We start from the raw sequence: 14,854 nt of genomic DNA, 5'->3' as shown, positions 1-14,854 counted from the left end.
TTATCTTACAAGAAATCATTCATTGTAGATCAATTGAAACCACATTAGCAAAATAGTGTCAACCTATAATCCTATGGTCTAGATGAAACATTGGTATTTTGACTGTTGTTACTAGCATTTGTTATAGACCAGGATGGTGTAAAGAACTGCATTGTAGCCAGATGTTGGTGGCGCAGGCCTTTAATCCCAGCACTCGGGAGGCAGAGGCAGGCGGATCTCTAAGTTCGAGGCTAGCCTGGTCTACAGATCTACAGAGTGAATTCCAGGACAGCCTCCAAAACAATACAGAAAAACCCTGTCTCGGAAAAACCAAAAAAAAAAAAAAAAAGAAAAGAAAAGAAAAAAGAAATGCATTGTGTCCATGAACGTGATATAACAGGACCTAATAGAAAAAATTTTATGAGAAAAGACTTTAGAAGAAACGGGTGATGGCTCAGTTGGTAAAGCCACTTGTTGTCAAGTCTGACACCTTAAATTCTATTCTGGAAACCTGCATGGTGGAGGGAGGAAAGAAACCAACTCCCTAGGTTGTTCCTGACTTCCACTCCCAAGTGTGACATGCCCACATCCATACACATCCAAACACAAATAAACACACGTTAAAAGGGAAGAAACAGGTGAAACTAATCTGTAAGTCAGTACATCTGAAACATGATTTCAGCGTGTAGTCAGTGTTTTATGAGTTAAAGTGAACGTGACTGTTCACATTCTTTAATGTTCAATACTCGAGGCCCTATGCTTGCTTTGCTCATGGACATCTTAGTTCAGGTGAGCCCTATTTCCAGTGCTCACAGTCTCAGGACTTTCTTTCCATTTTTTTTCTTTTCTGGTTTAGAAAGAGTTTCTAGACCTGGCTGTCCTGAACGCACTCTGTAGACCAGGCTGGCCTTGAATTCAGATCCACCTGCCTCTGCCTCCTAAGTGCTGGGATTAAAGGCCTGTGATACCACACAAACAGTGGACTTTTTTTCTTGGTATGTGTGTATGCACATGTATCTCACATATAGAAAACGTTTATTTTTAAATTTTATATCGTCCATTACGTTCTCTTAATTTGAGGAAGTAGATATGTGTGGGCAGGCATAACAGGAGAATCCAGAAATGAAACAGGCTGCTGCAGTGATCATGCTATTTGGGATTAGTGAAACCATTTCACCAGCAGGGCCAGCTATGCAGGGTTCTGGCTCCCTCTAGTGGAAACAAGCTGGCAACGTTCGAGGAAGATGTGTCCTGAACATGAGGCTCCTATCCTGGAGCAGCAAGAGAACAAGAACAGGTTGGGGCACTTCTATGTGTGGTACATCTTCCAAAACCCACCTTCGCTGCCCAGGGAAATGGGAATGCTAGGAAGAATTCGTGAAGTTCCATCAGAAACCAGAGAAGACCCACAGCCTGACAGGTGAATAGTACACAGAGGCCCAGGCAGCACTTACCAGCTTGTCTACAGATAGCTGAGCCTGAGTGATGTTTCCTATAGATGGAATGAGGAATTCTGGAGATAAGGAAACGTTTCCTTCAGGAAGCCAAAACATACCTGCCCTCAGCACTGTGGGGCTATTACCCCCTAAACATCTCATAAAATGATTTTCTTAAGGACCATTTTGTTGTTGTTATTGTTTTGTTGACACAGGGCTTCTTTGTGTAACCCTGGCTGTCCTGGAACTCCATCTGTAGACCAGGCTGGGCTCAAACTCAGAGATTCACCTGACTTAGCTAGGGTAAAAGCATGTGCCACCACCATCCAGCTCCTTTAAAATTATTTGTATAATTTTTCCCCTCAGGTAGGAATGACACACATACTAGAATAAATCTTAGAGCACACAAGTACAGATAATAAAAGTACGGGCTAGAGGGATGGCTCAGCTGTTAAGAGCAATTCCTCCTCTTGCAGAGGGCCCAGCTCCAGTTCCCAGCACCCACAGAGGGCAGCTCACAACCATCTATACCTCCAGCTCAGCTGTCCCATACCATTTTCTGACTTCCAAGGATACCTGCACACTCGTAGCATACATTCACAAGGCACAAACAAATATAAATAAAAGTAAGGGGCTAGAGAGATGACTCTGGTTAAAAATGCCTACTGCTTTTTCAGAGGACTCAAATTGGTTCCCGGCACCCATGTCAGACAGTTCACAACTGCCTAAAAGTCTAGCTCCAGGGAATCTGACACTTGTGGCTGCTTCAGATACCCACACCCATATGCACATACCCATACCCACATGCATACACATACTTACAAATAACAGAAATGGATCCCTGTGAGTTCAAGGCCAGCCTGGTCTACAAAATGAGTTCCAAGACAGCTAGGACTGTTACACGGATAAAACCTGTTTCAAAAAACAACAAATAAATAATAGAAATAAATCTTTTTCTGCTATAGTAAATACACTTTATGTTTCTTTGTATCCTTGTTCGGTTATGGTATGATCAGTCTCATCTGTCATCCCAAAATGGTAAATCCACCTTCCCAGAACTAGAGTGATGGCTCAGTGGTTAAGAGCAATCGCTCCACCTTTCATCCCAGCACTCGGGAGGCAGAGGCAGGCAGATCTCTGTGAATTAGAGGCCAGCCTGGTCTACAAAGCAAGTTTGAGGTTACCCGGAGAAACCCTGTCTCAGAAAAAAAAAAGTGTGTGTTATCATGCTCGCGTTTGGTGACAGGGATTGACCTATGGCTTCATACATGCTAGGCAAGCACTCTTCCAACTGAACTATATTTTCGGCCATTTTTGCTAATTTTTATTGTCTTCTTCCCCCATTTTCTTTTTCTTTTTTTTTTTTTTTTTTTTTTTTTTGGTTTTTCGAGACAGGGTTTCTCTGTGGCTTTGGAGGCTGTCCTGGAACTAGCTCTTGTAGACCAGGCTGGCCTTGAACTCACAGAGATCTGCCTGCCTCTGCCTCCCAAGTGCTGGGATTAAAGGCGTGCGCCACCAACGCCCGGCTTCTTCCCCCATTTTCATGTATGTATGTATGTATGTATGTATGTATGTATGTATGTGAGATGTCCATGGGCATGCATGCACATGTGTACATGTGCATGTGGAAGCCTAAGCTTGCTGTCAGGAATCATCTTCCATTGCTCTTCCACCTTATTCATTGGAGACAGGACCTCTCAATCAAACCCAGAAATCTTGATATAGCTAGTCTCACTAGCCATCTTGCTCTGGGGATGCCCTATCTCTTGCCTTCTGTGGCCAGAATTTCAGGCAAGATGCCACACCTGCTTAGAAGTTAGGTGAGTCTCTGGGGATCCGAATGCCAGTTCTCACACTTGAGCAACAAAGGCTTTAACTGATGGAGCCATCTCTCTAGCCCCGAAAAGTTACCTTATTCTAATTGTTTTTAAAATGTGACTTGTAGGTCATGTTTTCTTTCTTTTTTTAGCTTTTCAAGACAGGGTTTCTCTGTATTACTTTAGAGCCTGTCCTGGAACTCGCTCTGTAGACCAGCCTGGCCTCACCAGCCTGGCCTCGAACTCACGGAGATTCGCCTGCTTCTGCCTCCTGAATGCTGGGACCAAAGGCGTGCGCCACCAACATCCAGCATACAGTCAGGTTTTCAACCCACATAGACTTGAGTTTGGAAGGAATGGCTGCAAGTAGAGACACAAGATACATATTCTTTATATGAACAACTATCAAAAATACCACTTTGCTGGGCTGGAGAGATGGCTCAGTGACGACCAGACCTGGATTCAATTCCCTGCACCCACATGGCAGCTCACAACTGTCTGTAACCCCAGTTCTAGGGAATCCAATGCCCTCTTCTGACCTCAGGCGCCATGAACACATGTAGTGCACATACTTACATGCAGGCAAAACATCCATACACATAAAATAAAAATAAGTCTGTTTTGAAGACACAAGTCAGGGGCTGGGAAGATGGCTCTGCCAGTAAAAGTGCTTGCCATCAAACCTGAAGACCTGAGCTTAACCATTGGGGGCCACGTAGTAGGAGAGAACTGACAACTGACTCCCAAAACCCTCCATGAAATAAGTAAATGCAATAAACTAATTTTAATTTTTAAAAAAAGCCTTTAATCCCAGCACTCGGGAGGCAGAGGCAGGTGGATCTATGTGAGTTTGAGGCCAGCCTGGTCTACCGAGCGAGTTACAGGACAGCCTCCAAAACAATACAGAGAAACCCTGTCTCGAAAAACAAAAACAAAACAAAACTAATTTTAACACAATCTGGGAGCTGGCAAGATGGCTCAATGAGTAAAATTTTCATTTGATGTCAAGTCCGATGACCTGAGTTCAATCCCTGGAACCCAGTAGAAAGAATAAACCAATTCCCACAAGTTATTCTTTGGCCTCCATACATATACTGCCATGGCACATGCACACAACCCCCAGCAAAAAAAAAAAATAGATAAATACCATTAAAAAGTTTAAACAGAATATCAAAATGCTTCATATAACCCAAATGAAGGCAGGAAAGGGTAAGTGGACCCAGCTTATTTTGAGCACAGGCATCTGCAGTGTAACCACCACGATGTTCTGTATATCCCTGGTCTGCTCCCCAGTTTCCCAGCAAACCATATAAACCGACTAGAGTGGTGCACACTGCTTTCATCCCGAACCCTGCTCCAGTGATACACCTAACTTTGCTATTACCTTAACATAAGCCAGGAATATTCTAGCAAAATGAAGTCACCTCTTCCTAGCCAATATGCACATTCAGCCTTTGACCCTAATTACACAGAGTCAAGGGCCTTGAGGCTGCCCAGCACTACCCATCTATCAGTGAGCACCGGAGAGCTTGTACCCTGTGCCATTCTTCTTCTGTCTTAGTTTCTGCAGCAGCTTGGAACCAGTCTCTAGACCCTGGGACCAGACTATTTTGCAACAAGGGGGAAACAGAGAAGTAGGAAACAGACAGGAATAGAAAGCAATAAGATAATGGAACTAAAGGCAAATATCTCAATAGTTACATTGAATGACACAACACATCAATCAAGAGAAAGATTGGCAGGATGTTTCTAAAACTGTGTATTAACTAAGCATGACAGCACACACCTGCAATCCTAGCACTCAGGAGGCTACAGCAGGGTGATTGCAAGTTCTAGGGCATGGGTAGTTATTGGTGGGAGGGCCACTGAGCAGGACTCCATCCCTAGGGACCATTTATGCAGCTGAGGAGTGGCTGCCTGCTGCCTTCTAAGATCCAGTTGGATTTCAAGATTCTATGGCCTGAGGAAGGTGTGTCCCATGACATGAAATGAAGCCACTGACATGACCTGGCCAGGATCTGCACCTTCCTGCCTCTTTCCAGCTTAGTCACCGCGGTGTTCTAAGAAAGAGGGCAAAGCAGTGTCCTAGGGCCACCCAAGAAGGAACAACTCAGCTAATGCAATCATTTCTCATGTCCTAGCAAAGCTGATGGAAGTTCAGACGTAAGGAAAATAGCTAAGAACTAGAGACAGGACAGGAACAGCACAGGGTGAGGTGCTGAGCTGAGCTGACACCCTCAGACCACCTGCTGTCGTCAAGTGTGCATCACTTCCGTGGCTCCTCAGAAAAGGAAGGACTTTGTTTTGACCCTGAGGACACAGGTCTTGGTTTCCAGGTTTCTGCCATTCCTGCAAAGTCACCTTGATGAGGAAGAACCTGATGCCAAAGCTTGGGCCACCCCAGCTCAGGGGTAGCAGTGCCACCTGGTGGAAAGGAGGAATCAAAGTTTACAACTCTGAGCCCTTGTCCACTCTGAGTCCTTGTCCACTCCTGAAACTGGAGGCAAAGTCCAGTTTCAGGAGGACTGACCTCTCCTGAGGGCCACGAGCCAATAGAATCTCCCTAATCCCCACTCTAGTCTTCTCATGCTCATCCTAGGCCTGCCATTCGGCATTATTAGTCCCTACATATTTCTCCACGGGTCTACTGAAGACTCGCTGAGGGTCCTGGGACAGACAGATATGGTCTCTTCTTCTAGGAATCCAAAAAGTCAAGAACCAAGGGCAATACCAGACACTGTATCCTAGCCAGGAGCAGCATGAATTAGCAGGTTCAGCCAGGAGCCTATGTTTCCCACTAACTGGGGAGGCAGATAAGGACATGGCCAATTACATGTCCTGGACACCAGTCCTGCCCTAGTGGCAGCAATACCTGCTGTGTCTCTACCTGATGTATCTCCCAGGCCTATGTTTCTCATTTTGTGGAGGCCCCCTCCCTTTCCAAGGAAAGAACATTAAGTGTCAGAGTTGGGGAAAAATGGGAGCAGGGACAGCGCGACACACACACACACACACACACACACACACACACACACACACACACACACACACACAGAGAGAGAGAGAGAGAGAGAGAGAGAGAGAGAGAGAGAGAGAGAGAGAGAGAGAGAGAGAGAGAAACAGATTCAACTAGGCATGGTAGTCCATGCCTTTAATCCCAGACAGGAGACAAGCAGGTGGATCTCTAAGTTTAAGGCACATCTATCTACATGGAGAGTCTCAGGCCAACCAGAACTACGCAGTAAGACCCTATCTAAACAAACAAACAAATAAGTAATCTTCTCCCAGCCTGATTAAGGGAAAGGAGGGTGCGATACAGATTTTGGGGGGCAGGGAAGCAACAGGTCAAGGATTCTTAGGAAGCACAGCAGAGGGACCCAAAGCTACAACCTATGCCAGGAGACCTGGACAGAGAGGTAGGAAGAGGGCAGCAGCATGGGTCCCAGAGTGTATAGGGATGTCAAAAGGGATAGGAGTCCCCTGAGGACAGGGAGGAGTCCTAAGCAAGATTTAGGAGTCCAGAAGGAGGGGTGATTTTTACCAAGGGACCTTTCCTTATAGAAAGTAGCCACATCCCTCTACTGAGTACTACTCGGGACCAAACCCTAAACAGGAAGCAGGTGGCACTCAAGGAGAGTGATACTAGGAAACAAATAATGATGCCTGGGCATGGGTCAAGTTGCCACTGTCCTGATGATGCCTTCTGGGCACTGACCCAGCTGCCAACTCATTAATGAGCAGCATACCATCCAAGTTAAGTAGACAGCTTTTCCATGACTTATGTCCTACAGAGTGGGCACCAGGACAAGGGACTCCTGCCTGGGCCTCCACGTGCAAGTAAAGACCTATAGTGACCCAGAATTGGCCTGCTAGTGAAGGTGTAAGGTTAAAGGGCATGAACTGCCTGCTGTAAGAAGGAGCCGGGTGGTGGTGGCGCACGCCTTTAATCCCAGCACTCGGGAGGCAGAGGCAGGCGGATCTCTGTGAGTTCGAGGCCAGGCTGGACCGACAGCCTCCAAAACAATACAGAGAAACCCTGTCTTGTAAAACCAACAAAAAAAAGAAGGATGTACTCCTCAGGGGAGACTAGGAATAGATTAGAGAGTGGGCAGGGACTCCAGCAATACGGAGAGCTGGTGTATAGCTCTTCATCAAACACCTACTAGGCCTCCTCCTTAGAAGACACTGGTTACTTGCAAAACCAAACCAATGACTACCACGTGGCCCAAAGACTGAAACCATGTGTGCAAACAATATAAATCGACCAGAATGAAAATCAGTCTTCAGCCACTGATCCCTAACATGGTTTACCCTCAAATGTAGACACAGCAGTGCCCTGAGAGGCCTGCTGCCTGCTTGGTGCATGATCCCAACTCAGCCTGGTTTCCCTGCCAGGGACTGTCACAGTACCGGTGGACATGGACATGTTCTCTTAGGTAGCAGCCTTACTTACTACTGTGACCTCTCTCTCCTGTGGGCAGTTCAGGGCCCTGTGACATGGGTCACACTGAATGACCCCGGGTATGGGTGTCCCATCACCACGGCTGCTTCTATGGTCTGTTTCCCAGTCTCCCTTGAGTAGTACTTCTCTTCCTCTTACAGGAAGTGCTTCATTACCCCACCCTAGTCCTGCACCTTCACCTCCAAGCCAGCTCTATCACTATGTAGGCAGGACACAGCAGTAAGGATTAACCGTGATGTAAGGTGCAGCAAGGAGCTAGGGCTTCATGGCCTAGGACAGAAATTGAAAGGATGTAGAGGGTCCTAGCTCCTGGTCTCCCCTGGACCTGACTCCTTCGTGAGTTTACCCCAGAACCCCACAAGCTTGGCAATGCTGCAGCATGCTATCCCAGAAGAGGCAAGTGGCAGGCTACCAAAACACCCAGTGGATGCTACTGGATCAAGCCTAGATCCTGAAAGTGCCATGTTGCTACTCCAGCTTAGCAGAGTTAGAGGTTTCTATGTGCTTGAACCCCACAAGAGAACAAGACCATCAGGCAGTCCCCAAGGTATCTGCTCCCTTCTCCAACCCACTTTCCAGACCTCCTTCCAGAGGTTGTCCACAGCAGGGCTCCCTGTCCTCTGCCCGGAACTCCAGTATCAGGGGAAAGTACAGAGACTGCACATTCACTTTCCCTGGGGCCTTTGGCAGCCTCCTAGGGGACCTCAGTCCTCTTGGGTGGTCTCCTCCCACAATGATTTTGACTCCTGAAAGCAGGGGCCACTGCCTGGGCATTGACCAGGTTGCCACCATCCTGATGATGGTCCTCAGTAAGGAAGATGCCTTTTGGGCATAGCCCAGCTGCCAACCCATTAATGAGCAGCATACCATCCAAGTTAAGTAGACAACTTTTCATGACACCCAACAGCTAGGCCAGGTGAAAACCAGACTGATTAGAGATGGCAATTTACAGCCATAGCACCTTCCCTTCCCTACTTGTTCTGAACCACTGAACTGTTGTAGGTAGTCCCAGGACTGTCAAAGGACCCACTCATGTCCCTTATCAATCAAGATTCCCACTATGCATAAGCAAACCAGATGATACGTCCCAGCCTTTTATTCTATAGCTCTCACCATCTATGATCAAAATCCAGATGACAGCATTAACTTACCCATGTCCTCTCCTGATCCTGAGCCCGAGGCAGCCACATACCTTCATCCCTGTCCCTTTCCCCTACTAATTTCATGGGCCCAAACCCTATCTGCCATTGTCTTTCCTCTGCCTCAAAGGCTACCCTGCTCTTTAGGAACCAGGACATTGTAAGGCAGCAAGACTAGCTGGGACTCGTGTGTTGTATTCCTTCTTCTTTCTCTGAGGCAACGGCTGCATAATGGGGACTCAGAGTACGATGAGGGGAAGCCTCAGGTTCCTCAGACCCTGCTACTGTCCTCAACCTATGGCTCTACCCCTCTGGAATAAGCTCTATTTGTAGGTTATAGGCTCTCAGGATTCCACAAACGGTTCCAGCCACTGCCTTTTGGCTCCCAGCTTACGAGAATGGGGTAAAAAGGTATAACAGTGAACGGACCTGCCTCATCTCGAGGCACTGAGCTGGATCTGGAATAGAGAGGTTTGGGGGCCATCATGAGCAGGGGATCCTGAGAAACTCTATTCCTCCTTCAGGACAATGAGGGACACCAACTGTCCAGGGCTCCTGTTGTGTTATAGCAATGAAGTGAGGACAGGCACAGTGCCAGTTTCCCAGCCCAGGGGTGTGACTGCTCCAGGAGCTCCCCTGCCTTCTAAGAAGGCCAGGAGAGCCCATATCCAACAAATGAGCTAGGCCCTAGACCTCCTGTCTTCCTGCCACAGCACACATCAAGGTTTGAACGAGTGCCATTGGCAGACTGGCCAGGGCAGGAGAACCAGGGAAACTCTTGAGTCTTGGCAAGCCCCTTATCACCCCAGGGTCACACCTGATAATAACTCCAGCTCTGAACAGCTACAAGACTGATAACATGCCAGGCGCACGCCTTTAATCCCATCACTCGGGAGACAGAGGCAGGCGATCTCTGTGAGTTTGAGGCCAGCCTGATCTACAGAGCGAGTTCCAGAACAGCCTCCAAAACAATACAGAGAAACCCTGTCTCGAGAAAAAAAAAAAAAAAAAAAAAAAAGACTGATAACAGCCTCATTGAATTACATCTATAGAGAACCCGGAGATTGTGTGCAGGCCATTGTTCCTTCCTGGACAGGTGACACCCTCTCATGCCTGCTGTATTTGCAGACCTCAAGCCCCTCTGAAGCTCTGGAATGTCTACATCCTGGAGGATGAGGTTGTGGTCATGAACATGGCAAAATAAATAAATAAATAAATAAAACAGCCTTCAAGGTTCATGGAAGTCACTCCTGGCTAGCTGTGGGCCACACTCAAACCAACCATTTGGCTACCTCTCCAGGCCTGAGTGAGCCAGCCACAAAGGGTGGGCCAGACCAGATATGGTCAGCTGAGCAGGGGGCAAGATATTGTCCCAAGCACCAAGCCCAGCCCCCATACCGCAGATAAGAGTTGAGGGTGCTTTCCTGGCAGGATCTCTCTTTGGCTGTAGTCTTACGTAGACAACAAGACCAGAGTTAGAAACAAAAGGGTATGGTAGCCTGAGCAAGATGGACCTCAGCACAGGCAGGACATGGACAACAACCTTTCCCAGGACCCAGCCCAAAGTCAAACTTCGTACCTTTGAAAAATCTCTGAAGTCTCTCTTCGGAGTCTCTGTAGGACATACCGCTTCAGACTGAACTACCCAATGCTAAAGTACCTTCAGGCCCCCATTGTGGAGTTTTGAAGGATAGAATGTGACATTCTTCCCATATTAGCTCAGTTTGAGGTCCCTTCCCAGGACAGGCATGTGAAGCCCCACGAGCTCTACCCCCATGTTTCCAGCATACTGCTTCTAGCAGGAACACTAAGCTCCTGTCCACCCTTACCATCACAGCCCAGAATATGTCCAACCTACTAAAAACCCCCAAACAGGACCAAAGACAACCATTGGCATAGCAAGCCCTGTCTCCAACCCACTTGCATGGCCAACATGGCTCCAAAGGAGTCACTGAGGCCCAGACGATGCCTTAGGAGCCTCAAATACACATGGACAGGGAAGCTGAACATTTGGCTCTTGTGGAAGAGGGCAAGTGTGGTGTCCCACTGCTTAACTAACCACTCAGCAGCAGGCCCTAGGTTATGCCTATAGGAGCTTCCTTATACTGCAAAAGAGGGAGTTCACCCAGTTCCACATGAATCTTGAGAGAGACTAAGGGACCCAGCACACAGGAAGAGACCAGGATAAGAAGATGGGCCCTCCCGTAGCCATGACCAGTGCTAGAATGAGGCACTAGGCATGGCATGCCCTTTGGGAGCAGTGAGCAGCAGCTGGCATGTATCTCTCATGCCAGCAGCTGCTCACTGGCCCAGGCTAGCCACCCCATCCTCTTCTCAGAGACCGGAAGAAGGCAGATGATGAACCCCAGGTTCCCAGTATCTCCTGGGAGGTCACAGGCTGGCATGTATCTCTCAAGACCATACAGGTGACTTGGAGAACATCTGTACACATTGGAGAAGTGGTAGGAACTGGTAAGGCAGCTTCTACCCTCTCAGGGAGTTGAGATTGCTAGGCTCTAGGTACTGATGAGACAGAGGTCTGAGACCACACAGAAAACACTGAGGCCCTATTTCCAGAGTCCTAGAATCCCCATCACTGGTCAGAGGGCTCCAGGATGCTGGGGCAGGGCAGGTCTTACACTCTGCAATCCCTGGGGCTATACTTCAGATTCCAGAATGCAGGAAATGTGTTTCCTGCTGGAGACAAGGGATTCCCCCTTACTCTAAAGCCCTCCTCCCCCCATTAGTTAAAGGACAATAGGTCACTTTTCAGGCCACCTGACTATTCTTGTGTTGCCTATAGCTTTCTTCAGGAAACCCCAGACAGCTGGGGCAGGCAGAAGGGAAGAACCGTGCAGCCCAGGGTCCCAGGCTAGCCACCCCATCCTCTTCTCAGAGACCGGAAGAAGGCAGATGATGAACCCCAGGTTCCCAGTATCTCCTGTGAGGTCACAGGCACTACACCTCCTGCTCCCAGCCAGAGACAAGTCAAGACCATCAAATAATTTACTGTGATTCAACCTGTGCCCCATAGGCGCCCAAAGGGAACTGAGAGGGGTTGAGGACTGGGGTGCCAGTGGCAATAGGGACAGTTCATGACAGTCTGTTCAAATTGTCCATGCGAAGGTCTTGGTCACCTCTGTCCACCATCCCTGGACTGGACTGGCTCCAGCATCGTTTCCTTCCTTCCTTCCCTTCTCTTTCCTTCCTTCCGTCTGCACCTCCTCCCTGCATCCGGCACCTCCACGTCGTGAGCCTGTGCCGAGACGGGCACAAAGGACACCACTGACCGCAGGCAGGGGAATTGGCAGGATGGGGGGAGCAGGGACATCAGAGTGGATATGAAGTTCATCTGGCTAGCTGGGGCCACTGCCCCAGATGTCGGCTGGTCCCTGCCTCACCTGCTGTCAGGATAGCACACACTTGCAGCTCATGCAGCCAGGGCCACTCTCATCGGGTGGGTTCAGCTTCCGCAGTTTATGCTGCCGAATCTCACGTACTAGTGTGTAGAAGGCATCCTCCACACCCTGGGAACAGAGGGACTGGGTCAGAGGGAACTCTGAGGAGGAAAGGGGTACTGTCTGGGTAAGAAACTCCCTGCCTGCATCAGGTAACACCCCAACCCTGGAAAACAACCCTTCCTCAGCTGCATAACCAACACAAATAGGGAGCTGGGCTCCGCACATCTAAAAGGCACAGGACCACTCTGCTTAAGCAGGCTCACTCTGGAATATTCTTCAGAGCAACCTGACTCAGAACTCTCCCAGATCCCCAGTATGGCTCAGATATGAACACCCTGACCATACTTAAGGGCTCAAAACTATCAGGTAGCCATAGGACACTATGAAGACAGGAAGGACTAAGCCCCTGGGTCACCGCTCCGGCCTGGCTCAGGGCAGCTCTCTCCATGGACCCCCTCCTGTCCTGGCGCTGTGTCAACCCAGAACTGCAGGGCATAAGCCCAGACCCTGGCCCTTGCCTCCCTCACAGCCCTGCCGTCTGGGAGACTTACAGCATGGGGGCCGCTGGGTCACATGGGTCCCGGGGGGTCCCAGAGGGTCCCGGAGCTGGAGCCAGAGCCAGAGCGGCTGCCCTGTGTTGAGGGAGAGGGGCGATGAGCTCTGCTCCCTGGCTGGGGTGGGGTGGGGTGAGTCCCTGACTAGCTGTGGAGAGGGGAGCAAGCTCACCTGCCGGGTCTTGGCTGATGTTTCAATGTAGGGGATGCCATAGCTGCGGGCAAGGTCCTGGGCCTGCCGCGACTCAACGGTTCGAGCGGCCAGGTCACACTTGTTCCCCACCAGCACCATTGGCACATCGTCTGAGTCCTTCACCCGCTTGATCTGCTCCCTAGAAGGGGATGGGGAGTATGTGAGCTGGCCAGCAGGCTACACACATGGCTGTACCCAGGACACTCAGAAGACATAAACCCTCGATGTGTACACAGACCCTTCCTCATCTGTGCTAGCCATAGGCAACTCACCTGTACTGATGGATGTCTTCAAAGGACTTGGTGTTGTTGATGGCGAACACACAGAGGAAGCCCTCCCCTGTGCGCATGTACTGGTCCCTCATGGCACTGTACTCCTCTTGGCCTGCTGTGTCTAAGATGTCCAGCAGACATGTCTCCCCATCAATGACCACCTGTTTCCGGTAGGAATCCTGCAGAAGAACAGAGCTTAGGGGTTCCACCTCTCCTCAGAGATGCCAAGAGCCCGCCTACCCTTGCACCTCTCATGCCCTGTTAGATCAGGTGGAAACAGACTCGTACCACCTGCAAGACCTAGCTGTGTGGGCCTTTCCTGACTCTTCCATGACCACTGCCAGAGCCCAGGCAGGTAGCCAGAGCTCACCTCTATGGTGGGGTCATACTCGTCCACAAAATGGTTCTGGATCAGCTGGATGGTCAGGGCACTCTTTCCCACGCCTCCAGCGCCCACCACCACGAGCTTGTATTCTGTCATCGCTTCTATAGAGGCTGCCACTCCGGGAACTCCTGCCCCACCTGCCAATGAGAGCCACACTTACCCAGGCCCGGGCCACTTGAGACTGCTAATAGGTGCCTGACCCAAAGGCCCTAGCCAGCATTGAGAAGCAAGGCCAGCCACGACAGTGGCCCAGTTACTCACCTGTGGCACCTCTAGCTGGGACAGAGAGCCCCCCCCACCTCCTCCACCAGCACTTAATGGCTGTGTGAGGAAGCAGGGAGAGGCCCCCAAGGCAGGGCTGACAGCTGAGAGCTTCTCCCAACCACGCACCCAAATTAGAAGTCGCTAGGTAGGCAGAAAGCCTCAACTGGAGGCGCCTGAGGGCTGAGGCCACCCCCCAAAAACAGGTCCTGCCACGGCGGCCTCAGCGTGCCCAGGCAGGCCAGTGCCAGCCTACAACCGGCTCCGGCCCGTCGGCATGTGGGTGCAACCGACAAGTATTTACTGAGCGCCTACTGCATGCCAGGCGCGGTCCCGGCAGCGGGGGAAGGGTGGCTGGGGAGGGACCCTGCCCTCCGCTGAGACAGACCTTCTACAAGGGGCCAGTGAGCCTACAGCAAGCAGGGGGGAAAAAGCGTCTGAGGGTGTGGAAAGCAGGTGACTGCGGGAAAGACTCACAAGGGGCGCGAGGGGTGGCTGGGGAGCAGAAGGCCCTGATTGGGGCCCGAAGCGGGTGTCCTTGTAGCCCCGAGGCCGGAGCGTGATGGCCGCGGGGCGCAGAGTCTCCCGAGGCCCGGGCGGCGCCTCGCCGGGAGGGCGGCCACAGGCGGGGCAGGCCGGGCCGCAGAGGCGGGCAGCCGGGCGCTAGGCACGCTGCCGGGAGGAGAGGAGAGGAGAGGGAAGCCCCGATCACCTGCGCCCCGCGTCCCACCCCGCGCCCACACTCACCGCTTGCTGGAGTGACTGCCCCCGGGGCCGGGGCCGGGGCAGGGCGGGGGCGCGGACCGGCGCCGGCTGGGCCCGCGCATGAGCTCCGTCCGCGGCGGGTGCGGCTCGGGCTGCGGGCGCCGGGCGCGGACCGCGGGGACTCGGCCGG

The 14,854-nt window shown here is 50.7% G+C and overlaps 1 protein-coding gene across 2 annotated transcripts; it reads right to left on the bottom strand.

Annotated features, from left to right (window-relative positions):
• Nucleotides 1–11,825: 11,825 nt before the first annotated feature.
• Nucleotides 11,826–14,854, bottom strand: Hras (HRas proto-oncogene, GTPase). Of its 2 annotated transcripts, none has more exons than XM_021227851.2 (6): nt 14,707–14,854; nt 13,684–13,835; nt 13,314–13,492; nt 13,021–13,180; nt 12,846–12,926; nt 11,826–12,360 (listed from the first exon to the last, which is right to left on the bottom strand). In XM_021227851.2, exons 2-5 carry the CDS (start codon nt 13,792–13,794, stop codon nt 12,864–12,866), a joined length of 513 nt encoding a protein of 170 aa, XP_021083510.1. In that variant the 5' UTR covers nt 13,795–13,835; nt 14,707–14,854; the 3' UTR covers nt 11,826–12,360; nt 12,846–12,863. The 2 variants fall into 2 exon arrangements, with proteins under 2 accessions (XP_021083510.1, XP_005064275.1); XM_005064218.4 differs by lacking the exon at nt 12,846–12,926 and having other exon boundaries at nt 11,826–12,089; nt 12,235–12,360; nt 14,707–14,853.

The sequence above is a fragment of the Mesocricetus auratus genome, unplaced genomic scaffold (assembly GCF_017639785.1).
Source record: "Mesocricetus auratus isolate SY011 unplaced genomic scaffold, BCM_Maur_2.0 Super-Scaffold_4256, whole genome shotgun sequence".
NCBI lineage: Eukaryota > Metazoa > Chordata > Mammalia > Rodentia > Cricetidae > Mesocricetus > Mesocricetus auratus.
This window is presented reverse-complemented; position numbering and strand designations above follow the sequence as displayed.

Excerpts from the sequence above, each read along its gene's own strand:
- Hras (XM_005064218.4), bottom strand. The coding sequence starts at position 13,794 with ATGACAGAATACAAGCTCGTGGTGGTGGGCGCTGGAGGCGTGGGAAAG. Across the intron at positions 13,493-13,683 it reads AGTATGACCCCACCATAGAG|GATTCCTACCGGAAACAGGT; the intron begins GTGAGCTCTGGC and ends GTTCTTCTGCAG. Across the intron at positions 13,181-13,313 it reads GAAGACATCCATCAGTACAG|GGAGCAGATCAAGCGGGTGA; the intron begins GTGAGTTGCCTA and ends ATCCCCTTCTAG.